The sequence below is a fragment of the Girardinichthys multiradiatus genome, chromosome 20 (genome assembly GCF_021462225.1).
Source record: "Girardinichthys multiradiatus isolate DD_20200921_A chromosome 20, DD_fGirMul_XY1, whole genome shotgun sequence".
NCBI classification, from domain to species: domain Eukaryota; kingdom Metazoa; phylum Chordata; class Actinopteri; order Cyprinodontiformes; family Goodeidae; genus Girardinichthys; species Girardinichthys multiradiatus.
Genome location: NC_061812.1, coordinates 34,577,941 through 34,605,932, shown reverse-complemented (window position 1 = coordinate 34,605,932; position 27,992 = coordinate 34,577,941). Strand labels below are relative to the sequence as shown.

At 41.2% G+C, this 27,992-nt stretch overlaps 1 protein-coding gene across 4 annotated transcripts in view; it reads right to left on the bottom strand.

The window, feature by feature from the left end:
* Positions 1 to 5,841: 5,841 nt before the first annotated feature.
* The window catches only part of LOC124856168 (plexin-A1-like), a 271,437-nt gene continuing 249,286 nt past the window's right edge, over positions 5,842 to 27,992 (bottom strand). For 2 of the 4 annotated variants that reach the window (XM_047346402.1, XM_047346403.1), the window contains exons 24-32: positions 24,613 to 24,759; positions 24,310 to 24,469; positions 23,886 to 23,989; positions 19,413 to 19,521; positions 17,751 to 17,941; positions 14,566 to 14,735; positions 14,222 to 14,434; positions 13,985 to 14,135; positions 5,842 to 10,021 (exon numbers count right to left, since the gene is read on the bottom strand). In XM_047346402.1, the coding sequence (XP_047202358.1) occupies positions 9,926 to 10,021; positions 13,985 to 14,135; positions 14,222 to 14,434; positions 14,566 to 14,735; positions 17,751 to 17,941; positions 19,413 to 19,521; positions 23,886 to 23,989; positions 24,310 to 24,469; positions 24,613 to 24,759 (1,341 nt within the window). In that variant the 3' untranslated portion in view covers positions 5,842 to 9,925. The remainder of the gene's footprint in view (positions 10,022 to 13,984; positions 14,136 to 14,221; positions 14,435 to 14,565; positions 14,736 to 17,750; positions 17,942 to 19,412; positions 19,522 to 23,885; positions 23,990 to 24,309; positions 24,470 to 24,612; positions 24,760 to 27,992) is intronic. The other 2 variants (XM_047346404.1, XM_047346405.1) reach the window with 1 other exon arrangement.

The window sequence follows — 27,992 nt, the reverse complement described above, 5'->3', positions numbered from 1 at the left end:
GTGACAGATACTGATCAGTTTGTTAGTGTTCACAATATTCTTTAATGTTCCCACAAAACTGTGCAGTACATCGTTTTGGCAAATGTTCAACAAGTAAACAAATAAACAAGCAAACCAGAACAGGTTTTGGGGATGGTAATGAAGAAAATCAAGACCCCCTCCTTATGTCACTGTACTAGCAAGCAAAGTAGGTTTTTATGTCTCTCTGTGTCTTTTTCCATATATGTAGAAAGTGTTTTTAACATGTGGCTGAAAATGCTATTAAAAATCTGGTTTTTATGTATCTTTGTCCAAACTCATCAAATCTTTAGATGTGTGATTATTTTATTTGATCCCATTAATTTATATTTGTGATGTGGTGAAAAAAAAGCTGGAAGAAAACCTTTAAGGAACGTGTATTATTTATATTTTAATGCCATACATTGTAGCTAATTACTTAGTAAACACAGCAAGAATGACAATTATTCTTTCTCTGTCTAAGGAATTCCTTTTTAAAGAACAATTCAAAAAGGTAAGTAAAAAATTTATACATAACTATTTGCCGTCTTTGTTGTGCCCACTCAAAGCTTCACGCCACAATAGGCCGAAAGAGAATCAGCCTTCTCTCTGAGGAAAAGCGATTCCTTTCAGGTTTCACTGAAGCTGCAAGAGAAAGGATAGAGGCAAAAAAATCCTGCAGCCAGAGATGCCCATTTGAAGATCAAAACATTGGGCTGGATTGTGTGTATATTTGCATGCGAATGTACATGAATGAGAGAAACAATGGAGCACGTATGGACTGAAGCCATTAAAAACCATTTTATCAATTTACTGCACACACTCAGCTTGTTGAGTAGTGATTGAGTTGACTGATGGCATCCAGTGTGGGATGTGTGCAGTTGACCTCACCGATCCCATGATTGCACGCGAGCCATTCACGTAGGCAGAAAAATAAAACATCTGCATGTAAAAGCATTTTACGTACATGCAAGCAGCCTCATCTCTGTGTGGGGGCATAAGGCTTGGTTGCGCTAATCAGACGTGCTCCTCTGAATCCCTGGGGTTCATGACACAAACCTGATGGGGGAGCATAATCGGACAGACCTCTTACCATTCACAGCCGGGGTGGCAGGGGGGTTCTCTGGAGTATTTTTGAGTGAGTGCACATCTAGAAGAAAGAGAAGCTCGATCAAAGGTGAAGAAGGTGACAGTTCAAAGTTTTCAGCTTTTTGATTTCAAAGAAAATGGAGGGAGTATATGTCAAACAATTTAAGAAATCAATTAAATCATAAGGCCCTATCAATACAGAGTCTGTGTTCAGGAGATTAGGACCAGTGGACACTATAGACGAGGTCTTCAAGAGGTCTGGAACGCTCTATATAGATTGTTATCCCATGTGTGTTAATCAGACATCAGGACGCTTCAGGTCAGTGGAGCAGGGAATGGATTTTCACTGGCTCAGACAAGGAGCTGGAGTGCATAATGGATTCTACCTGTGGAGAAATTAACAAGCCAGTCAGAGCAGAGAAACCTCCAATCTGAAATAGTGAAGCAAGTGAAGCTTGATTCCCTAAGACACTGATCTAAAGTGAACTCATTCTTTTAAATTCTTTCTGAGTTGATATTTACAAAGCTTTCATTACAAGTAGGAACAGTTGGTGGAGCTTTGATCTCTTAGACCAACGTTCTGTTGGTCTTTGACAGGTGCTGCTAGTCAAATGCAATTGTTTAATTGATCATTAACACATGTGACCACCTCTATAAAAGCAAGAGTTTACTGCTCTGGTACATAATGCCACAATGTCAGGGAGGAAAGACATCAGCAGTAAACTGAGAGACACAATCGTCGCTGCCCAATCATCTTAAAAGAGTTATAGGGTAATTTCCACCAGTACAGTGAGAATTATTTTCATTCATAGAAAACATGTAAGACAGGACTGGCATCTCAGAAAATTCACCCCAAACTCAGACTGTCCAGGAGAGTAGTCTCTAAAAGCTCCAACTCATTCAGTTCATGGCAATAAAATTGAAAAAAAAAAATAGATTCAACAAGCCCTACTTGTTTGGAAGGGTTTCCAGGAGCAAGCTTTCTTCTAAAATAAGGATGGGAGCACGCAAAGCAACACCAGAATTTACCACAAATCTTCTGAAAAAATGTTATTTGTCAGCTGAGTTTAAAGAAGAGACCTTAAGACAAAATAGACAGTGCTTTACCTGGTAAGAATCAAACAGCATATGAGCTCAAACCTCTCATGCCAGCTGTCTTACATGGTTGTGGAAAAATTTTGATTTTGGCGTTGTTCTGCAGCCACCGGTATTCCATGAGCCTATGGTTTGCATTGGACGATAATTTACATACAAGCCAGTCATTATTCACACTGAAAATGGAGGTAGCAGACGGTGACCACCGGGGATCTTCTTGTGTAAAACGTACTGAGAACAGAACATGTACTCTGGTCAGAGTAACAGCTTAATATAAAAGTAAAGAAGTAAAAAACAGAGAAAGGTGGCAGTTAAAGTGAACACTATTTTATTGATTTTTATACTTCCTTAGTTTGCTTTTAGGTTTTTACTCTGACTGGAAAACCTTCGTCTCATTTTAAGTACATTTCACATGGGAAGATCAAAGGTCGCACAAGCCTCATACTTTCATTTTGGTCCTAAATAATCTTCAACTTCTTTACAAAAAACCATGCAATGCAAGCATAAAGATGAAAAACAAACACCAGTTGTAGGCACTAAGGCACTTTAAAAACTGGAGTTGTTTTAAGGCAGTAGAAGTGTTGGCTTGGAGTTTTCTATTTTATGTGAGAAATTAGGTGCTTCGAACCTTGTAACAGAACCTTAGCTCAGAAACTCCTGTATTGTCCTTTTAAGGCTCTGGAAAGTTGTTTAGATAACTGTTACATGTTTACTTTAACTTTAACTGTTACACAGAGACGTTGGCCATTAATTTAACCAACTTCAAAGTATTGTTCTTCATCTGAGGTTACTAAAAATGAACAATGCTCTCATATGACTGTTTATGCCTGTGGTGGGCTGAAGGTTGGCAACACCTGTGCCTTACGCCTACTCCACATTTTTCAGACAGCCTTTTCTGAGCCCCACAAGTTAAAGACGTGACAGTAATCCAACTTGTAGCTTCCCTCAACAAGTCACGCCTGTCACCTTTTCCTTGCTAGGAGCAACTGAACCTCTCACCGGATTTAGTGGCCCTATAGATACCGTTGCCACTCACTGTGTCCTGGTTCCGCCACAGACTTGATGCAAAACAATATGACAGACACCAAAAAGACTAAAATGGAACTTCCATTTCACTGTATGTGATAAAACAGATCACCCCATTTGTGACTAAACAGGATTAAACTGGGAAAGGGAAGAGGGGGGGGGGGCAAATTTAGATCATAGCTTTATTAACTACAGCAACAGAATTTAACACACAAAGAATAGGTAGAGGGTGGGAGGGTAAAGGAATGAGCATCGTGTGCTTTGCAAGGAATTTATCATAATGTTTGAGCCGTGAGATCATTTGCCTCTTGACAGGATCATTACGAGAATCAGCGCTCCCACAACCATTACGCAATTTCAGCGTTCTTCCTTGGATGGAATTTTAATTGAATTAGCCTGGCTGGTTAAACATGGTTTGAACGATAACATTTTCTGTCTAATCTAGCCGCATTGAATCCATTGATATGAGAGAGGGTAGTGCTGACGTGTTATGGCAGGATATGAAGGGAAAAAAGGACTGTTTTCCAGTCATTTTTTCTTGGTCTCCTTTTTTTCTCTGCTCCATTCCTTCTTCTTGTTCAGCAACAATACGTGCCATTAAAATCAGCAGCCTGGCTCATCTGAGCCTGACACTCGGCTGTGTTCCACACACAGAGCTGCTCTTCCAGTCAAGTGCTCACGTAAGCTGAGGGCAGTGCGAGCATGATGTATGCCTACAAGCTAAATGTGTTAGTATTACCTCTGCTGGAGAACAAACCCCCAGCAGCCAGCCGAGCACATTTCTGTAAAAATGATTAACGATGCTGATCGTTATGAAAGGAGACTGCTATCTCACTGCTGCGTGACAAGAGGGTTCCTTTTGATTGAAAATATTCAACATTAAGCAGCTGATAGAAAATGACACAGTCCATTAAAGGGCTAGACTTGTAGTATGCACCGAAGTTAAGTAAGAATATTACTAAACAGCAGAACTTAATATTAAACCTAAATCAATTGAGAATCTGTGGTAAGACAAGGAAGTTTATGTTCACAGACCCTTTCCATCCAATCTGACTGAGCCAGAACTCTTTTGCAAAGAATAGGAAAAGAGTTTAGTCTTTAGATGTGCTAAACTAGAGACATGATCCGAAAGATAAAGTAATGGGGCAGAATAAATACACACCACACTTTCAGATTTTTTTAATTTTATTTTTTTAACGCAAGTAAACTTTTCCACCACATTCCAAAAGGTAGTCTATTGGACGGGGATCTGGTGACTATGGAGGTCTTTGGAGTGCAGTGGACTCACTGTCATGTTAAAAAAACAGACATAATTCTTTGCTTGTGATGAGATGAATTTTTCTGCTGGAAGCAGAAGATGGATAAACTGTTGTCACAACATGGACATGATTAGCAAGAACACACAGGTAGGCTGTGGGGTTAAAAATTGGTCAGTTGGTAATAAGGAGTCCAAATAAGGAATCCAAAGTGTGCAAGGAAAGTACAGTGCTGTGAAAAGGATGGTTGTTTTCTAATGTATTCTGTTTTTGCTGTTTTTTCACACTTACACTAGTTTCAGATCATTAAACAAATTGTAATATTGCATAATGATAACCTGACCTATTACAAAAAGCTGTTTTACTATACTATACAAACCAGCCTGGAATTATTGCCAAATTATTCCACACTTAGCAATAATTAACATCAAGAGTTTGCGATAACTGGCAATGTGTCACCACAGAGGAATTTTGACCAACTCTCCTTTGTAGAAATGTTTTAATTGAGCCATGTTTGGTTGAGTGGCCTCTCCTGGGAACATTCACCACTGCTGCATGTTTTCTTCACTTCTGCTTGTTGGCGTACCAAAGTCTTAGGAATGGCTTGTAGCCTTTCCAGACTGATGGAGTTCATCGACTACTGTTTTTGAATTTTTTTAGATGCGGTTACAGAGTTTCTTAAATTATTATATCTGCAGGTCAGATAATAATCAGGCCAGGGTTTAGTGACGTTGAGCTCAGCTTTTAAAAAAATGTAGTTTAATCAGTTAATTCACAATGTAATCACAAGACATGTTGCTTTGGAAAGCTTTTTCCCTTTAAACATTAAACCCTCATTGGAAAACAGCATTTTGTATTTGCTCATGTTATCTTTGTTGGTTATAAGAAAAGGTAGTCAATCATTTGAAACACTGAGGTGTGACAAAAAAGCAAAACCAGAAGAAATCTGTAAGAGAGCAAAGACTTTTTCAGAGTCCAAGTACAGTTTAGCAAACTCGACATTTTAAAGTTTGGTATATGTTCTCCAATAATAACCCCAGTGACTGGTTGTAATTATCTGACAGCGAGCTCATCATTATCCTGTGTGTGATTGCAACATTGTACCTGGTTCTGATCCAGTCCAGCAGGCAGATGCCAGTGTGTTTCATCATATTTGTACTTTAGGGAAACTGAAAACCATGAATTACTAGTTAGAGGTTCTGTGATGCATACATGCATAAAAAAGTAGACACTAGCTTTACATTTTTTTTAGCTAGCTCTAAAGTTTTGTTCCCATGTACCTGTGTTTGTGAAATTGTAGCGAGTTGTTAGTTGACTGAAAAGATTTCTCACTGGACTGCTTTTATGTCAATTAATTGATTTTCAGTCTGCAGACCAATCATTTTCAGTATTTTATTTATGAAGAAACCCACATTATGACTCCAAGTCAGAACTTATTTAGCAAAAAATGTTTAATCTCTCCTTGATGCGTGTTTATTTACAAGTAGTAAATCTGCAAAATAGGAACATAACATAATATTTACACAATGAGTGTTAAACTGCAAACTCATGACAGTTGCTTCAAGTCTGAAACTCTAAAAAAGTACAGGTAATTGAAGCATTAAAATTCTCTTGCCGACTATCTTAAATTCATTTGCTTTGTTTCCATGGATCCTAAGAAACGATCATTCTGGGGAAAAAAAGTATGTTCTAGATTGAGAGGAAAGCAGGAAAACCAAGGTCTCAATTTTGATTCAGCAATGATTTTAAAGAGGCTAGAAATAACCAAAAAGTAAGGAATTATGCACCACTGTGTGCTGAATCCACTCAACCTGAAGACAGAGCTCTAAAATCAGACATGATCCTTTGTTTTGTTGTGACTGAAAACAGCCTAAAATCCAGCATCACAGAAAAACACTGAGCTTCTTGTACTTGTTAAGAGTTGTAACTTGGCTGCTGGTGGCGGCTGCTTCGGATGACACATATGCTTTTAGACAAACATTCTTTCACCTCAGTTACAGTAAATGCAAACCATCAGCCGCATTAACCAGAGATGGGAAGCCAGCAAAACAGTTTAGACTTGCAAAGTGGGTCAATTAAAAAAAAAAAAAAGCAAGTAACCATGAAGGTGATAAATGAATCTGACCTCTGAAACCAGCCAGGATGACATGAACAGAATCAAAAACAGAGAAAGAGCTGAGAAGGTTGAACTATTTTTAAAGAGTCTGACAGATTACCAGCTGGATACTGAGCAGCATCTCCAGCAGCTAATTTTGCCCCCTGTACTCAGAAACATCACTCAACAGATGGCCCTTCAGAGAACAAATAAGCCTCAGCAATGATGTATTTTTATGCCATGTGATTTTTACAAAAAGAGCACCAAAATGTAAAAATGCAGCAAAAAGTCAGAGGAAACAGACATTGGTGGTTCATGGGTAAATTAACCACTATAAACAGTACTGCCCTGCCTAAGCCCATCTTTACGATTTTTGATTTTGAACTAGATATATTCAAATGCACTCCAGAATCAAACAAAGACTCAACCAAGAGTCAACCAATCAGCTGCCCACTTTAGTGCCACCATATTTCCATATAATGCTTACCTATTTCATCTAACAGGTATGACATAAGAGCCAACATTAAATCTAAGGAGAATTTTTCATTATTGAATGGACAGGCATACTTGTTTTCAGTCTACAGGGTAAACAATCAAGTTCAAACAAGTTTCCAGTTAAAAAAGGTTGATATGCATGTCAGGTCTCAGACATGCACAGTAAACAAAGTGGTTGGGATGAACAGCAACAGCATTTACGATGACAGCCCTAATGTTGGATAGAAAAACAAAGGTACAAGAATTAAAGCAGCAAGTCACATTTCCATCACGACGACACAGGCTCATCTGACCCGATGAACCGTTTTATTCCGATCCTTTAGATCAGGAAAATAAAACCAGGAGTTCGGTCAAGTACTTCAACTTCCGGTAAGCTGAAAGGAATTTTTCCATGGTCTTCCATGTACCGTAAAAATGTACAATTTACATGTTTGGAAAACAAAAACGAAAACAAAAGGCAAAATAAATGGCCAACCGTATTTGTTCATTATGAAAAAGTATACAATTTACAAATGAAACATTAACAAAAACATTATACAGACCACAGTTTGGTTTTTCGGCAAGCAGAAAAAAAATCATTTCTCACCACAAGGTCAAAAACTATGACGTCAAGACTTTAAAAAAAGAGAAACAGAAATCCTCTTAAGGGAGAAGCAATATAAAAAAGCTTAAGCCACACATGGCAATAGGCTAGTTTTAAAACAAGAGCTGCAGGCTGAGGGGAGGATTACTCCGTCTGATGTGGCTAATGAACAGAGCTGCTTCTACAACCTCAGCATGGATGAAAAGCTAAAACCCATACCTCAAATTTAGATGTCGAAAGAAATGCTCAGTTGATCTTTTCCATGCCCCCTTTTTTGGGTATTATAACTGAGGAATGCTGGGGAATAGTGGCTGGAGGCTGAAAACAGCTTTTCTGACTTTGTGTCCCTTTTAAGTGGCTCAGCTAAGCGCTACCTGAACTGTCTGCAAGCGGTAAGGGTTTAGCTTTGCTCATTTTTTTGGAAAAATAGGTCATTAAAAAATGGCAAACAGAAACTAATGGCCGGTGGAGTCTTGATTGTGGCATACAGTTGCATCTTAGAAAATTGGAATACCATTAAAATCGATTTATTTCAGCAATTCAATTCAAAAAGTGAAACTCAAAGATTCTACTATATGCAGAGTCATATATTTCAAGAGTTTGTTTCTGTTCATTTTGATGATAAAGGCTTACAGCCAATGATAACAAATGATTCAGTTTCTCGGAAAATAAGAATACTACCTAAAATTTAAAAAATAAACTTTCAATACAGAAATGTTATTGTATGGAAAATTGGGTGGAAGAAAAAAATATCTGATATAAAAAAATGGGCAAGCAACAGAGACAACCGAAGCCTTGACAGGATGCTGAAGCAAAGCCCATTCAAGAGTTTTCGGTGTGGACTACAACTGGAGTCAGTGCTTCAAGAGCCTTCACACAGATGTACAGTGGGGAAAATATTTGATACCCCGCCGGTTTTGTAGGTTTTCCCTCTTACAGAGAATAGAGAGGTCTCTAAATTCTACCTTACGACACATGGACATAGTTTTTAGTAGAATTTTGGGGTTTTCAAAAGCAGTAAGCCAGAATCATGATAATTATAATAATGCTGTAAGTGACTGACATGCAACTCTATGGTGTCAGTTATGCATCGGGGAAAACTACAGTAAAATATTTTAGGTAGTGCAATGTAGCTACTTCATTGTTCAGTCAGTAAATGACTATTAATCAGGTGCTGCTTTCGAAACTAATAGACAAACAGCTGAGGAGCTAGAAGCTAACAATAAAATAATTATATGATATTTGGCTTTTTAAAGCCAACAGATAGCGGCGCCTGAATCAAAACAGCATCTTAATGAAGTTTTTTTGTCTGTCGCTATGTTTACTTCCACATTCAACGATGATCTCAATCAGCTCTTTTTAGTCACTAGGCAATGATCATATTTAAAAATCAGACTGTTTCACATTCCATCTAACAAAATGTCTTTACACTAAACAACATTCAAAGAAAACATGGCACAGTACGAATTTTTTATTTTGTTTTTCATTCATTTTCTGCCTACATTGAGTCTTTTCGTCTGTACTTGAAATATCAAATCATGTTTCATTGTTTTATTTTTATTGTGTTTGACAGTTTCAATGAAAAAAACACAACAAAAATGTTTTCTCCCTAATCTTTCATTAAAAACTGTATTTATATATAATATCTATATAGTCTTGCTTTGTAAGGTTTCTGTAAATTGTGCAAATTCTGCAGTAATACAAGTGGCGAGAGATCAGAGAGTGGGCAGTTGATTACATTTATACAACAAAGAAAAGCGTGACAACTTTTGGAGTCACATGACCTTCAGAGCCACTCTCCACTGGCTCTAACATATTGGTCCACTCTGTTCGTGACACCATGTGTGGAGTGTCTGAGCTTCTCTCGATTTTCCTGGTCATCGTCAGTGTCATAATGACAAATTTTTCTGAAATCCAAACAAAACAAAAAAAATCTCAAGCAAACCACAAACACCAACATCCACGATAATCACACACTGTCAAGGGACTTGTTCTCCACGTATGCATGTGTGAAAATGTCTGGAGTCCGAGCCTCTCACACAGACACAAGCCCACACGCTGCACCGGTGCTGCAGACAAACACAAACATACACATGTAAGCGTACACAGGCCCGCCCATCTCTGTCGAACCCCACCCCAAGTCTGCAGTATACTGCTTCGGTCCTTTTGCAGTTCGTGTTTCTGGGGGTTGGACTTTTTCTGTTTGTTTGTTTGTTGTCTGAGAAGAGCGACGGAGACAGAGCAACAGATGGAGAAGAGTTATGAGGAAAGGGGGCAGGTGGATTGTTCTCAGCTGGCCAGGGCCATTGTGTCGATGACCTGCTCCAGCTTGCTCCTCAGTCTCTGTCTCCTCGCCTGCTCGTCCCGCTCCAAAGATGACAAGATCTGAAAATAGAAAGGGGAAGAAGTCAGCAAATGATTCACATACATCAACCTTAGTTTTCACAGCATGTACACATTCTTAAGAAGGCTGAAATTAAATTAAATCCTGCTTTCAGGTAAGCTTCTGGATTCTTCACCTCTGTTTATCATGGAGGAAAACTGTATACCAGCATTCCATGACCTATTTAACAGCCATGTAGACAAGAAAGCCTTTAAAATACTGGTTCAGCACTGATAAAACAGAAGCTAAGAGAAACTAATATAAACTATGACATTTTAGGCATCAGTTGTGGGTTTAATGCAATCACATATGGAATCCTCTGTCACAGATGGTCACCACTCTTTTTCAGTAACGGACACACAAATGCTTTAACTTTTTGTTTCAGTGCCCCAACAGAAATTGTTTAAGGTACTATATGAAAACACTCCACACCAAATTAATACAATAGCTGATAATGATGACACACAGGAAGTCAGAGAAAAACTAGCTTCTTATTATTCTATAGTGCACAAGTTCAGGTCACAAGTTACAGCAGCAGTGGACAAGGATCAATGAAATGTGGCAAGCCCAGTAGTCAAATAATAGCGTTTAACGCAAGTTGTTTCAGCATTCCTTCTATATGCTTAGTATCATGCATACCACTTCTGCAAGCTAGTTTGAGTCAGCAAAATAGGTTTTGCTACGCATGATATAATTTAATAAGGGCATCAAATATGCCCACAGGCACCAACATACATTAAACAGGTTCTCAACTAGTACCACCTAGTGTTAAAACAATGTTGAAAGGTGAGTTTGTGTTTAACATTTTAGATTTTGTATTTAACCCATTACTGCCGGAATTTATTTACAATTATATAAAAATAGTGAGCCATTTGTGTTTTTAAAAATAAATAGATATCATTAAGTTGAATATAGAACATACAGCTGATGCAAATATGCAAACAAGCTAAATTATAAATTATTATTAGCATAATTAGACATGACTTAAACCAACACATGTTGGCAAACTGCTTCCAGTAAGATACTTGGTATGTGTAGAATATGCAGCAACCAGCATTAGAGGGGTACACACATGAATATATTTGCATTAATAACAAGAGCAGTTTGAGGTAAGTTTTGTGGCATTATTTTACAGATGTGTTTTTTATTGCATGAGGTTAAGGCAAAAATATTTAAATCAAGCACCTTTTTGTCTTGTTTTCATTACAAGAAATATACCTGTCAGTTTTGGACTTAATAAAAGTTTTTGACCCGTTTTATCCACAGTAACTGATTTAATCCCACCTTGCTATGTATAGCCTGCTAGCATAGAACACCCCTCAAAGTGGCGTGGTGGTTTGTTTATTTTTTGATTGATTTATTATTGGATTTTTACTTTTTATTGAAAGTTGTGAAAAGAAATCTAGCATTTGTGATTTGAAACCATTATTTTTTAATCCTGAACCACACCTGTACCAAACCATGACCCAAACATAGAGGTAGTAAACGAACCGTGCCCCATATGTACCTTTACCTTGAACCTTGAGATTGTACTCTAAGTACTTATAGATTGCTTTTACTAGTCACCTACAAGGCTACACAAGCACTACACAGGGTACCCCGAAGGGTCTTCAAGTGAAATTTAAGACTTTTTAAGACCTTTTTAAGACCACCTAGAAGGAAATTTAATGCCAATTTCACAGCTATAGCAATAAAATTATGAATGATATAATAAAAAATCTATTTTAAGATTTTAAGCCAGAGAAAATAATTGCCAGGTACTTGAACTTATTTTATTTAGACTTTCATATATAATAGACATTAACTTTGTGAGCTGTGCAATAATAAAATAAAGAAAATATGCATGTTTCTCACATTAAGAGTCAACACCACTCACTATTGCCTTACAAGCAACCTTTTGGTTATACAAGAGATGAAATGCAGATTAGGTTAAAAAAGTACAGCAATCCACTTTACGCTAATTTCGTCGTTCGAAGTAAATGACTGGTGGTCCGAAATTGTTTTCAGGATCCAAATCACCTGTGCCCAAAGAGTTGGCAAATGAGCTCGCAGGTTCACTACCGGCTGTACTACCGATGATGCGGTGGCTTCAGTATTGCTTGCAGTAGCCACGTTGCTGGTTGTTAAAGTAGAGCCTTGCTTTGAACAGAACTGAGCAATAGGTGCCTGCTGTTGGTGGGCTATAGCATAAGCGACATGTTTGGCGCTCTTCATATGGGAGTCCAAAGCCATAAGTCCCATCGTCCCCAGCTTAAAAGATTTTCGGCACAAACAGCATTGGGCCTCATGGTCATTGTCTGAATTAGGTTTAACCCACTCATATTTTGGATTCTGCAGCCACTTCGGGTTAAAATGACACTTGCCCATTCTGAAGCACACTAAGCTAACTTACTAACAAGGTGGTTTTGTTTCCCCACCACTCACTGAGCCCGCGGGAGAAAGTCGGCTGACGGGCCCTTCGTAAAACGGATAATCGTTATTGGGCGCATGAATTCTTACATTGCTCGCACACACCAACAACACATTTTGCTTCAGTATTTTAGAAAATTTTTGCATTTATTGTCTCACTAAAGGACAAAATAAATTAAGACCTGTAAATGACATTTTATAATTTGTCTTCAAAATTTAATACTTTTAAGGCCTTAATTATTTAGTAAAAAATTCAAGACTTTTTAAATACTTTTAAGACCCCGCGGGTACCCTGACTACAGTAAGGAGACTGAGGAAAGGCAACTCACTTTTTCTAAAAAAAAAGGACAGCTGCAAAAAGGGCCAAAACATCTGCCCTTCTTAATCCTGCCAGCTTTGGACTTGTCAAACTACTGGCTAAATAGCGACTTCTACCATTTTCTTAAAGCACAAGACTTCCAATCAGGTTTGTTTTACCAGCAGGAATGTTACAACACTGTCAGGGCAGTCAGTCTGCAACACAGACAGCATTATCTAAAGCAGTTTGTTTAGACTACTTGGAAGTTAAACACAAAACAGAAATGATCCACAATGTGGAGAGAGATGTTTGGTCTTAGTGAAAAAGGGAGATTTAGTAACAAATATAACAATTTTCACTAGGTTTCTGGGCTCCAGTTTTTTTTAATTAAACACATATGATACAAAATAATAAATAAGTTTTAGATAAAAATCACAAATGTAGGGTGGATGTAGAGATACTCAATATGCATTGTTAATGTAAAAACTATGGCAACCACAGATGACTACTTTGAGGACATATCAGGTAGGCGACTATATCTGATGTGTGACAATGAAATATCCTTAATCCTGAAATCCTTAATTAATGAAAGTAACATATTTAACTTACTTAACAGCTAAAGCAAGTTAAACACAACTTAAACTGTGTTTTTTGGAATGTAACTTGAGTGCTATGAGACCTAAGGTTCCTAACTTCGACAGTTAAAATACATGGTAAACATCATAAGCATCTAACTAGCAAACTATTGAAATCTCCGTTTTGTATTAGTCACTGTCAGGTGCTAGATTTATTTCAGGATTGGACTGTGGGGAAAGCTGAATATTTGGGGGACACTTTCCTTCTGATAGAGCTGATTACTTCTCTAAATAACCTAAATTTCTCAGCTAGATCAAAAATCACAGAACAACAAACCCCATAAAAAATGTCTTAAAATAAACATAAAAAACACAAGTAAAAAAAAACCAAAAGAAGCATATGCACTAATTGAACCTTATCTAAATATAAATCTGGGCAAATGCAAAACTTTTTATTGCCTTCTTAAGATCTTGCAGAAACCGTGCAGTCAGTTGGTTGGACCTTTACTGCTCCTTATGTTCATAATGTCTCACAGACAGGTGAGGATAAAGTAGGGTGATCACAATCAATATTGTCATCTTAAAACTTTGTTGTAATGTTCTGGTTGTCGGTCTAAAACTGGTTCCTGATTCGCCAGTTATCAAACTTCTGAACTGTTTAATAGCAAAACATCAAATCTGACCTCATCTTTGTACTTGACAATGTAGGAGTAGATCTCGTGTAGAGCTGACATGCTATTGAACTGGTTGGCATGAAGCCGAGACTGCTCTGCCAGGTAGGCGCTCATGTCCTGGTCACTGATGGCAGGCATCCTGGAGATGTCCGAGTAGTACCTGAGCAAACGCAAAAAGGAGTTTACATCCAGAAATGCTAAAGATAATCTTAAAGTACAATCATAAATTCCAACTAACTGACCCACCTTTCAACCCAATTCTTGTAGTTGGGGATGTCTTTAGCATACAGCAGCTTGTTGGAAGGAGAGTCCTTCCCCAGTTTGTGCTCTGATGTTGAACATGAGTCCATGAATGTTTGAGCCACCACAGACAAGCAGGCATCTGTAATGCTGTTCTTATGGATGTCAAAGACAAACTGTGGGTTCTTGATCACATTCACCCAGAACCTTAGTGGAAGACTGCAAGGATGGAGGGAAAACGGGTGGAGGGATGGAGATGTTAGAGAATACTTCAAAGAGAGCATTCACACTAATAATGAAAAAGGCACAGAGGGGAAGAGTACTGTCAGCACTGCTGCATTTCTCCTCACCAGTTGCTCTTCCAGGTGTGCCGTACGTCAGGGTCTGTTATTGAGTGTTTGTCAGCCTGCTCATCGAGGAAGTCAAACATGTATTTAATGGCAAGCGGCAGGGCGCTGCCGCGATGCGCTGTGCTGAAGATGGTTTCAAACAAGTCATCCACAAACTTCTGGAGGGTACCCTGAACAAGAGAACCAACCCTAGGTTAAAATATCTTCCTGGTTGGCCAAGAAGCACACTTGTAAGGGTGGGAAGCAGTGATTAAACTATTACAGAAGACATTCATTCTACAAATGGATGGATGGATGGATGGATGGATACAACATGTAACAATAAGATTGGGAATAAAGTCTGGAAATACAAACATCTTTTCATTTTCTACTTTCTTTTATCAGACTTACTGACACTTGGAAAATACTCAAATCAACTTCCATACATCTCCAGACTTTACAGGCTATATAGGAACCCTGATAAATATGCACACAACTGCTGTAATACAAGATTTTCATACCATCACATCCCCATCTGGGAGTGATCGTGTGAGTGGGTCTGTCAGGTTATGTTTAATTAAAGCCCTCTGATAATTAATAAGTCATTGTAACCCAGAACAAGTATACCAGTTTAACCAGTTGTGTTACAGCATAACCTGCTTGAATCGTGTAGCTGCAGGCAAAACCTGTCACCAGCAGGTTGTTAAGAATAACAGTGCTTTGCTTTCAGTGCACTGAGAGTTTGTGATGATGCAGAGTGCTCAGTAGACTTTTCTGTATTCAGGAAGGGGCTCAATGGGAGTTCAGCCTGAGGATTCTCTGCCATGTTTTTTTTAACCAGATAACACAACTCTGGAGAGCCAGAATCCTTTCAAAGTCCTCTGAGGTTGAAATGATTTTATATTTCCCACAAGCAACCAGGCCACCTTCAGCAAAACTTTATTTAAACCAGACAGAAAATTCAAGTTGCAGTTCTGTACTTAATCACATTAACTAATCTGCTTCCTAAACACACAAGGCTGTGGGGGATGTAATAAGTAGAAGAAAACTGCAGAGCTCCATGTTCCCCCCATTGTCTTCCTCTAGCGTGCATGTTAATCGCTTCCCCATTGAGGCTACAGTGATGCAGCCAACCTTGCACTTTCCTAGCTGGAGCTGAAACAATGAAAATCTTGAGGTATTGAGTGAACCATCGGGGAGAGATTATGTATTAGGCCATGGATCTTCTCACTACTTTTATTGCTTAGAATAGGGGTGTCAACTTCCTGTTCTCGAGGGCCAGTGTCCTGCAACTTTTCCAATGTGACACTCCTCAAACAAATGGCTGCAATTCCTCCTCAGTATGCAGTCAAGTTTTCCAGAGACCTGCTAATGACCTAATTATTTGATTCAGGTGTGTTGAAGCAGAGGCACATCTAAAAGTTGCAGGTTACCGGCCCTCGAGGACTGGAGTTTGACACCTGTTGTTGGATTGTGTATTTTATATTTGCATGGACAATAAGTTCAGGGAGCAGATACCAACAGAAATGTATGTTTGTTTGGTTTTTGTGAGTCAGGAAAAAAATTTCTTGGAAGATTTGCACATTAAAGGTATTTCATTTTTCACTCATGGCTCTTAGCATCATGTTTAGAGATAATCCCATTTAATAAAAAATGCTAATTGGGTTTTTCTTGATATAAAAAATAATTATGTACTGTCCCTTTAAGTAGGGCTGAGTGGGGTAGTTAGGAGTAATCAGAATCTAACTCAACATAAACAGTGGTCAGAATCATCTTACTTAGAGAATCAGGGACAAATCCTCAGGTTGGGTTCACAGCAAGCTGATTTCAGAACACGTTTCCTCAATCTAAAACTACAGAAACGAGAATCTTTCTCCCCAATTTGAACAATCACCACATTGGGTCTGTATACGCCTGGTCAGTTTAAATGAGCTCTGTTTAAAATCCTGTAACACACATTTAAAATCTGGACTATATCCTAGACTAAATACAGTTTCTTTAAAGTACAATTTTAGATCTGTGATATCTTTATTTTGTTTATAAAATTAAAAAAAAACTGTAGTTTCAACGTTTTGTTTACCATCTAAACCAGCCCTGGTCTAAGAACCACAGGTCCATATTACAGCCATAATCTAAAAGGGTCTACAGGTCAGAAAAGCAGCGAAATAGTCCTTTTTGTGATTTTAAATAGTGTGCAATAATCTGTGGGTTCTGTCAGAAACTCTAAAACCAAACAATGACATTAACAAAAATCTAGGTTCTGATGTGCCAAATGAAAGAAAGAAAATGTCATCTAAATATAAATCTATGTAAAAAGTAATTCATATTTCGACAATATGTGTAGCATGAAGACTGTTATTCAGTTCAGAGTACAGCAGAAAATAAAGTACTATCAGTACTTCCTACATCAGCTTTGCTTTTGGGAGCTGCTACTTTGAAAGTGAGTTCACTCTGACTGCTTTCAGTTGCAGGTAAGATACTGTCTATTAATACATGGATGATACAACCCCACAAAATATGAAAAAATAATAGATCTTTTAACCTTTATAAAGTTCTTTCAAACCTTTATTGTATTGTACCAGACCAAAATGTTTGGGGTTTGATTCCATTATCCTCCTGCTACATGCCGAAGTGCTACTGGGCAAGCCACCTAACTCCAAGCTGCCTACTGATCTACATATCAATGTCTGAGTATGTGCCCATGGCTTAAAAGAATGTAAAGTCCTTTGAGTGGTCGGTATGATTAGAATATAGGCTAAATAAGCTCAGCCCAGTTACCCTAAAATAATTTGAATTAGTTCTGAAAAAGAAATCAGAAATTGCTAAATTCAATATTAAGCTTTACAAAAAACAGATTGAAAATCAGCCACAAAAGTCTGAACAGTCTACATCTAGCACTACAGTTCCTCACAATGTGTGTGTTCTGGAGGACATGGTGGAATATGGTGAATAATGATGGTACCGACCTGAATCTAAAAGCCCAGAGGGCACCAATAGAGGGCCCAGTAACACAAAGCTAACAACTCAATAGTCAAAGGTCAACCTCCTAATTAAGACTGTACATATGTGTGTCTTTGTGGAAAAGGTTATGAAAAATGTTAATGAGCCTTGAGACCACCGCCAAACAAAGGTCAACAGAGACTGCAGGTTTAAATGGACTACATGACATGGTTCGTGTCAAAGGGGGAGGATTTGTATCTCGTTACCTTAGTGGCAAGCAGTCTGGTCAGGTAGATCTCTGAGACCATCTTGCTCCCTCTGTCCCCCTCCCTCTGGTCTGAGTGGTCGTGGTTCTTTACCAGATGCCACAGCTTGGTGCCGCTCTCGAGATCAGGAGTGATCATGGGCGTTCGGGAGCGCAAGCTGTCTGGACTGCTGGCTGTCCTCAGCATGCTCTCTGAAGACATTTAAAGGAAGGTCAGGTTAAAGCAAACAGGATATTGGAAGGAGAAGAAGAAATAAGGAGTTTCCCTTCAAGTTTTGGTTTATCAATGAGAGAGAGTGTGTGTATTTCATATCATCACTTCAGCGAGAGTAAATTCTTGTGTGCAGAAAACAGTGCCCTCTAGTGGAGAGGGTAAGATTCTTATTTAGTATACTGACCTAATAACTTTCTTTTACATTTTGTCACATTACAACAACAAACTTCAATGTTTTTCATTTTTCATTGGCATTTTTGCTGTGCAGCCCCCCCTGAGTATATGCTTTGTAAACCCACCTTTCACTGACAGGTCTAGCCACAGAACCTAAGTTAAATTTAGATCTGCACTGGGTCATTCTATGCCACATGAATATGCTTTGATCTAAACCAGGGTCGTTGTCCTGCTGGAATGTGAGTCTCAAATGTTGGCAGTCTCAAACAGGTTTTTCTCCTTGTATTGCCCTGTATTCATCTCCATTCACCTCCCCATCAACTCTGACGAGCTCCCCTGTCACAACTGAAGAAAAGCATCCCTACAACATGATGCTGGCACCCCCATATTTTCCCCTCTGGGTTGGGGTGAGGGTTAGGTAGCATGTTAATTTTCTGTCACACAGAGCATCTTGCATCGAGGCCTGAAAATTCAGTTTTGGCCTCATCTGATCAGAGCACTGTCTTCATCATGTTTGCCTCGTTTTCTATGTGGTTTGTGATAAACTTTATACAGGACTTTTAATGGCTTTATGTCAAACTTTCCATACTTTTATTACTCCGACATAAACTGTATAATTCTACCCTCTTATATCAGTGTACAAGACCAGTGTAAAAAAAAAAAATCCCTGGTTTAAGAACAGATTTCAGGTCCACAGGAAGAGAAGTCATAAATAAAAAGCCTGAGGCAGCTGCAAACTGTAAACCTTCCTGTGAAGTTAAAAGCTTTTTGAAAGGTGGCAGCCGTGTCAATCTTTCAGTCCAGAATAAAAATGTCTGTCACTCTCCACCGTCACCTCCCTCCATTTATCGGACAATGATCCCATATTTGTGACACAGAGCATTATGCTTTCACTTTGAATGCTTGTCACTCGAGTGACAAAGCAGGAAAGGATTGAGGGGTTTGAAATGTCAGGTGAGAGTAGACCATGGACGGGCAGAGTAAAGGTGATGGGCTGTGTGTGAGTAGATATTTTCAATGAGCCGGAGAGACTTTTGTTATAAAACTTTCCAAGTTAAACAGGTGAAAAGTAAAGAAAAAGGTGTATCGTTCCATTTCTGTAAAAACACAATTTTATCTAAAATGCATCTAAAAGTAAATACATTTTCTTGAACATTTCTGACAAATGAAAGTGACAAACAACCTGAAACCCAACAGTGCTGAAAAGCCCCCCACCCCACACTTGTGCACGCAGACATGTAAACACAAACACACAGAACACACACACACACACACCTTCTCTCGTACCATATCTGCTGAGGGATTTGGTGAATGTGGAGGAGTTGGAGATGTTGTAGGCCGAGTTCTGTTTGGGCACTAGGGCAATCACTGAGCCATCTGTCACCTGCAAAAGGATTTCCACGTTCAGTTACACAGGACAGCAGAATTCTCGCAAGCATGATTTTACAGTACTGGTTTTAACAACCCCAAATGTTTCCTATCATTTGTTCCCAATTTGCCAGGCATAAAGTGGCTTTAGTCAATTGTTGTTCTGATCCGTTTAAGGTTTTCATTGGCATCTACTCCCTTTTCTGACCGTGACCCCCGACTGAACAATTGAATAAAAAATAAAGCTACTACATCCTTGGGATTCACCTGGTGGATTTAAGGTAAGGTCTAGTTACCCATATCCACATACACCCAACAAAAAAAGGCTAACATTTTAAAAGTGCTTTTAATGAGATGCCCTTAAAGCGCCAGAGTTTTCTCCAGCTGTATGAAGCATAAATTAATGCAGCACTCTCCCTTCTCTACCTGTAGCTCTGCACTGCCAGTCAGCTGGCCGCAGAAAGGCAACTACAACACCTTTCCCTCCCTGGTGTAAAAATAACAAGACCAAGCATCACTCTTTTTAAGGTAGAAAAAAACCACAGCTGGCATACCTCTCAAGCAGCCAACTGCATGCTAGCTACCTCCAGCCTGACTAAATAACCAGCTTGTTATACTTGTGTTACACTACCAAAGGTGTAATATTCGGCGCTGGTATTTGTAAACTATTAAGAAATTATGGCAGGTGTGTAGTCTTTCTATCAAAATCAAAACAACAATAAATGTTATAGAGTCTGGTGTCTGTTACATTATTTCAGCTGAAGAGGAATACCTGTTACTTTTCTGTTCTAAATAGGCAGTTACATTATGTTGTGTTAAAGCCTGTAAATTGTAAAACTGTGGTAATTGCATTTGAGTAACACAAATTATTTGAGAGCGGTACATCTGCAAACTAAGTGGGAATTTCATAAGTTTCCGCATTTTGTCCTCAAAACATTACCCCTCCTTAAACCGCCACCTTAACATGGTGGAGGGGTTTGAGTGCTCAAATGATCCTAGAGGCTATGTTGTCTGGGGCCTAAATGCCCCTGGTAGGGTCTCCCATGGCAAACAGGCTCTAGGTGATGGGTCAGACAAAGAGTGGTTCGAGAATCCCTCATGAAGAACAAAATATCGAGGCACGTGACGTCGCCCGGTACGGCGGAGCCGGAGTCCCACCCTGGAGCCAGGCCTGGGGTCGGGACTCGTCGGAGAGCGCCTGGTGGCCGGGTTGCTCCTCGCGGGACCTGGCCGGGCCAAGCCCGAACGAGAGACGCGAGGCCATCCCCCAGTGGGCCCACCACTTGCAGGGGGAACCGTGAGGGACCGGTGCAAAGAGGATTGGGTGGCAGACAAAGGTGGAGACCTCAGCGGCCCGATCCCCAGATGCTTAGGCTGGCTCTAGGGACGTGCAATGTCACCTCGCTGGGGGAGAAGGAGCCTGAGCTTGTGCAGGAGGTCGAGAGATATCGATTAGAAATAGTCGGGCTCGCCTCCACGCACAGCGTGGGCTCTGGAACCCATCTCCTTGAGAGGGGTTGGACTCTCTTCTACTCTGGAGTGGCCCCCGGATGAGGCGGCGGGCTGGTGTGGGTTTGCTTGTTGCCCCCCAGCTCAGCCGTCTCGTGTTGGGGTTTACCCCAGTGGATGAGAGGGTCGTATCCCTGCGCCTTCGGGTTGGGGAGAGGTCTCTGACTATCATTTCAGCCTACGGGCCGAGTGGTAGTGCAGAGTACCCGGCCTTCTTGGCGTCCCTGTCGGGGGTGCTGGATAGTGCCCCTCCCGGGGACTCCATTATTCTGCTGGGGGATTTCAACGCCCACGTGGGGAACGACAGTGACACCTGGAGAGGCGTGATCGAGAGGAATGGCCTACCCGATCTGAATCCGAGTGGTTTTTTGTTATTGGACTTCTGTGCTAGTCATCCCGGGGGATGTTGGAGACATAGAGTCCAAGTGGACCATGTTCTCCGCATATATTGTAGATGCTGCTGCCCGTAGCTGCGGCCGTAAGGTCTGCGGTGCCTGTCGCGGCGGCAATCCCAGAACCCGGTGTCCACCGGCGGTAAGGGATGCTGTTAAGCTGAAGAAGGAATCCTATCGGCTGTGGTTGGCTTGTGGGACTCCTGAGGCGGCTGACGGGTACCGTGAGGCCAAGCGTGCTGCGGCCCGGGCTGTGGCAGAGGAAAAAACTCGGGCCTGGGAGGAGTTCGGTGAGGCCATGGAGACGGACTACCGGTTGGCCTCGAAGCGATTCTGGCAAACCGTCCGGCGCCTCAGGAGGGGGAAGCAGTGCTTCGCCAATGCTGTTTATAGTGGGGGCGGGAGACTGCTGACCTCGACTGAGGACATTATCGGGTGGTGGAAGGAGTACTTTGAGGATCTCCTCAACCCTGCCATCACGCATTCCTCAGTGGAAACAGAGGCCGGGGACTCGGGGTTGGACTCTTTCATCACCCAGGCTGAAGTCACCGAGGTGGTTAAGGAGCTCCGCGGTGGCAGGGCTTCGGGGGTGGATGAGATCTGCCCTGAGTACCTCAAATCTCTGGATATTGTAAGGCTGTCATGGTTGACACGCCTCTTCAACATTGCGTGGCGGTCGGGGACAGTGCCTCTGGACTGGCGGACTGGGGTGGTGGTCCCCCTTCATAAGAACACACCTGGTGTGTTCCAACTACAGGGGGATCACACTCCTCAGCCTCCCTGGTAAGGCCTATGCCAGGGTATTGGAGAGGAGAGTCCGACCGATAGTCGAACCTCGGCTTCAGGAGGAGCAGTGTGGTTTTCGTCCCTGCTGTGGAACACTGGACCAGCTCTATACCCTCTACAGGGTGCTCGAGGGTTCATGGGAGTTTGCCCAACCGGTTCACATGTGTTTTGTGGACCTGGAGAAGGCGTTCGACTGTGTCCCTCATGATGCCCTGTGTGGGGTGCTCCAGGAGTATGGAATCGGGGGCCCTTTATTAGGGGCCATCCGGTCCCTGTACGAGCGGAGCAGGAGTTTGGTCCGCATTGCCGGCACTAAGTCGGACCTGTTCCCGGTGCATGTTGGACTCCGGCAGGGCTGCCCTTTGTCACCGGTCCTGTTCATAACTTTTATGGACAGGATTTCTAGACGCAGCCAAGGGCCGGAGGGGGTCTGGTTTGGGGACCAGTGGATTTCGTCTCTTCTTTTTGCAGATGACGTGGTCCTGCTAGCCCCCTCTAGCCAAGACCTACAGCATGCGCTGTGGCGGTTCGCAGCCGAGTGTGAAGCGGCTGGGATGAGGATCAGCTCCTCCAAGTCCGAGGCCACGGTACTCGACCGGAAAAGGGTGGCTTGTCCTCTTCAGGTTGGAGGGGAGTTTCTGCCTCAAGTGGAGAAGTTTAAGTATCTCGGGGTCTTGTTCACGAGTGAGGGAAGAATGGAGCGGGAGATCGTCAGACGGATCGGTGCGGCTGCCACAGTAATGGGGGCACTGTGCCGGTCCGTTGTGGTGAAGAGAGAGCTGAGTTGAAAAGCAAAGCTCTCAATTTACCGGTAGGTCTACGTTCCTACCCTCACCTATGGCCATGAACTTTGGGTCATGACCGAAAGAACGAGATCCCAGATACAAGCGGCTGAAATGAGCTTCCTCCATAGGGTGGCCGGGCACTCCCTTAGAGATAGGGTGAGGAGCTCGGCCATCCGGGAGGGGCTCGGAGTACAGCCGCTGCTCCTCCACATCGAGAGGAGCCAGTTGAGGTGGCTCGGGCATCTATACCAGATGCCTCCTGGACGCATTCCTCGGGAGGTGTTCCAGACACGTCCCACCGGGAGGAGGCCCAGGGGACGGCCCAGGACACGCTGGAGGGACTATGTCTCTCGGCTGGCCTGGGAACGCCTTGGGCTCCCCCTGGAGGAACTGGAGGAGGTGTCTGGAGAGAGGGACGTCTGGGCGTCTCTGCTGAGTCTGCTGCCCCCGCGTCCCGGTCCCGGATAAGCGGAAGACAACAAGTACGACGAGCACGAGAACATTATTGATTTTTTCAATGGGCTTTGTTTTTTCCTTTTTTTCTTACTTTTAGCAGTTGTAAGGCAAGACGAAAAGAATGAATGTTATATGTTCTTCAGTCATGAAGATGATGTTTCACAAGACATTTAAAATGGTGTCAGTTTGTGCCAATGCACGTGTATAAATATATGTAGAGAAGTAGACCATTATTTAAAGATACAGCCATACCATAAGCAAAAGATACACCCATGGTGATATATTCATCCAATCACGTGTTTCGCTTGACCTAGATAACACTTTCCTTCGTTGCAGATGTACCTACTCGAATTATTTTGGTGTTTACATAAAAACGGTGCATTCAATCAAACCTGCTAGAACCAAGCAGAAGCATGCAGCTGTAATTATGGTGGATCTATCCAGCTGGGTACCTGGTAGTGAGCTAGGGTGTTGAGTCTCTTCCAATCGTTATCAATCTTGGTGGTGACATCCTCGTCCTGAAGGATAATCCGTGCCATTCTGCCTTGCCGCCACTCTGTCACCAGAAAACACAAAAGGAATCAAACACATGGGCAAGGACATGCTCGCACTAATTTACCACTCCTGAACAAGTCAGATCATACAGTAACAACAGTGCAACAAGGAAATTTGATATTTATGTTTAAGAAAATGAACAATTTTAAGAACTCTTCTTTCATTCTTTATTCAGGTGCATTCTCCTCTCATTTCTGAATGGCGCCCTCTGACTTCAGAGAGCACTTAAAATTATCCCCCCCCCACCCCTTCTGCAGCACATCTTTGTTAAGTGTGTTAACTGGAAGTGCTTGCAGCATTTTGTTCCACCTAAGTCCTCACCGAGATCCATATCCGAGGCCTTCGGTCTCTGAGAGTACGGGGTCCCCTTGTACACAGCGTCCAGCAGTTTTTCCTTCACCTGAGTCACTGTGTCACAGTTAAGAGTCTTCACTGTCACCTCGGGGGCATTTTCATTCTCTGGGTTTACACAGTGCAGCGTCTAGAGGTAAAATACGGAAAAGGGTTCAAATATGGACCAGGAAGTAGAAACGGATGGAAAAGATTCTGTTTTAAAGCAAAAAATAAGACTTGCTAAAAGCAGGTGAAAAAAGAGTATGTTCACCAGACTGCATGAATACTGACCAAAGTTTTGTAGTCAATTTGTTGTCTGATGAGTTTATCCTCGCTGAGGGAATAGCGGGCTTCTCCTGTGATTGCATCTATTGGGCCTTTTTCCATTTGCTGCTTCATGGCACAGTACAGCATGAAGAGAGGCTCCCCAGCACATTCCTGAAAAAAGGAAAACAGAGAAACAGGTGCAACTTGAATTAAACTTTTCAAAAACATTCTCCCACAAACAGGTACACAAATCATTTTGCTGAGCAATCCGCTAATTTATTTCTAATCTTCTCTGAGAGAAATAGAGGCAGAGCGGGAAAGGACAAGGCCATGGCCCGTGTTGGCAAACGGCACAAGACAGACAGAACAGCTCTCCCCAGAGTCTGCACTCTGAGGGAAAAAACAAGCTGCGAAAATCTCTATTTGTGTGTGAGGGGCCGGCTGAATGAGTAGGGAGGAAGAAAAGAGAAAGTGTGAGTGAGACTGAGTGGCAATTGATGGAGGAGTTAATAGAAGGTTAATGACTGAGGGCTGGAAAACGCTTGGACAAGCACTTTGGTGTGTGAGACGTGTCAGCCAGGCAACAAGCGCTGGGATGTTGGGCCCCCTGTCTGCCCAGTTTCCCCTCTTTTCATCCAGTTGTTTAGCTGACCCTGCCAGCTAAGCATTGCCAGCCACACGTCTTGAAGTCAGGTCATATTTATGCAACGTTGGCCATCTTTCTTGTTTATATAATGATGACCTTCAGATCGGATCAGAGCCACTTCAGGTATACAGTTTTATTGTAAAATACAGAATCATTTCAGATCTTCTGACACTTTGGAAGGCAAACCTCACTTTACTTATAATGGTAAGCTATGTTTTTTTTTTTTTAAATCAATGACATCAAGTCTTTTAAGTTTGGATAACATCGATTTAAACCATCATTACTTATGGAAATTATTATTGATGTCAATAAAGGTCACACATAGCTAGACTCTACTTAGGTATTACTGCATAATATTCATGTATTTACAGATGTTCTTAGTATGATTATCAGTCTAAAACATATTCTTACCAACTAGTCATTATGACTAACTGTATGTCAAAATTGAGCTATGTGCCTTGAGGAAAATGCACCTAGAGTATTTGCAAATGTCTTCATATTCATGAATTTTGTCAATGAAAAATCCACAGTATTTTATTGGCTTTAAGCCAAATTCCCAACATAAGGAAAGCTTGCTTGAGGGATATCCTGTATTTAGCTCCATGCATCTTTCTATCCACTTTGACCAACTTCCTTGTCCCTGATGAAAAAAAAACATGCCCACAGCATAACGCCGCCACCACATGGTTTGGAGTGATGTGTGATGTTGGTTTCCCAATGTTCAGTTGACTGTACCTGATTTTATTTAGGGCTATTAGAGAAAAGGGGTCTGAATAGAAATACTCCTCAAAACTCAGTAGGGATACTGAGTTTTGCAGAGACTGACATTTGATTATATGCAATATCAATATTGCAAAAAAACTGCTATAAATATTAGCTAATTATATAAGTACCATGCATTCAGATGATCTATGTTAGTGATATATTTGGTGATACATGATGCAGCAGAAAATTAGAGTTTTAGGTTTTAGCAATATTTTAAGAAAATAAAACTAAACTGCTATTTGGCCAAAAGAACTTTTTCAATAAAATCATGTTGTTGAGATGGAAAATGAATTTTATTTATTGCCAAGTAGCTGGATTAACACCTCATCTGGTGTTCATATTTGCTATGAACCTAAAGCAAAAAGACATTAATACTCTGTAGTTGAAAATTTGTGTGAATGTAGGATCATCGTGACATTCACCAATATTATGGCATATCACATTTATCAAATATTTTGCAACCCTATAATACATTATAGTTTGTTGCCGCAACCTGCCAAAATGCAAAACAGTTCAAGGGATGTGAAAACATTTGCAAGGCAACTGTATGTCCCATTCCCTGTCCTGCATCCTTCAACCAGGCAGGTTCCTGCATTAACAGGAGTCAGCCATGTTGGCGAGCTGTAAGATGAACACTGTGGGATCGTGCAGGTCCGCCTGCCTCCTGCCGTTAAAACACAGCACATCGGCAGACGTCCTCTCTTTCTAGCAGCATACAAATATCAGTCCTTCTGTCTCCTTCAAATGGAGCCAGTGTCCATGAGCACCTTTGACTTTGTACGTGCTTTAGTGCCTCCTGTGTCTTGTTGGGATTTTTTTTTTTGTAATAACAAAACCTATTTTATGCAATCATCTTTTATTTTACCAGAAGCAACAAGCAGAAATATCAGGTTTAGAAATAGAACAAAAACATGAGGTTCCTGACCCTTCAAAAAAGGCCAGGGAAAAGAGGACAGGTGAACTTTAAGAACAGGGTAATGGATGGAAGATTGCTTTTTTCTTCTTCTCCATGCTCCCTTTTGTAGGTAAAAGCTCCATCTCGTCTGCCCCTCTGAAACACTACTTGACCTTTACCCATCTCTGTTCACACCTGACTGAATCTTGAAATTGTTCCGGGCCTTTCTTTTTCATGACCCTTAAAAATTCAGGAAAAAGCAGAGTCGCAAAGGTTTAATAAAAGCTGTCGTGTTTTCTCCATACCAATTTCCGTCCTCCTCCAGCTCTTTTGTGTTTCTATTTTTTTCTTTATAGCTTCTAAAACCTCTTCTAAAAACGTTTGGACATACCTTAAGTCATTCAATGTCTTTTGTTTATTTGTATTACTTTCTACATCGTAGATACCCAGTAAAGACATCAGAACTGCAAACCACTCTCTTCCTTTCCTTTCTCTAAACTACAGGGGTTGGACAATGAAACAGAAACACCTGGTTTTAGACCACAATAATTTATTAGTATGGTGTAGGGCCTCCTTTTGCGGCCAATACAGCGTCAATTCGTCTTGGGAATGACATATACAAGTCCTGCACAGTGGTCAGAGGGATTTTAAGCCATTCTTCTTGCAGGATAGTGACCAGGTCACTACGTGATACTGGTGGAGAAAAACGTTTCCTGACTCGCTCCTCCAAAACACCCCAAAGTGGCTCAATAATATTTAGATCTGGTGACTGTGCAGGCCATGGGAGATGTTCAACTTCACTTTCATGTTCATCAAACCAATCTTTCACCAGTCTTGCTTTGTGTTTTGGTGCATTGCCATCCTAATACACAGCACTGCCTTCAGGATACAATGTTTGAACCATTGGATGCACATGGTCCTCAAGAATGGTTCGGTAGTCCTTGGCAGTGACGCGCCCATCTAGCACAAGTATTGGGCAAAGGGAATGCCATGATATGGCAGCCCAAACCATCACGGATCCACCCCAATGCTTCACTCTGGGCATGCAACAGTCTGGGTGGTACGCTTCTTTGGAGCTTCTCCACACCGTAACTCTCC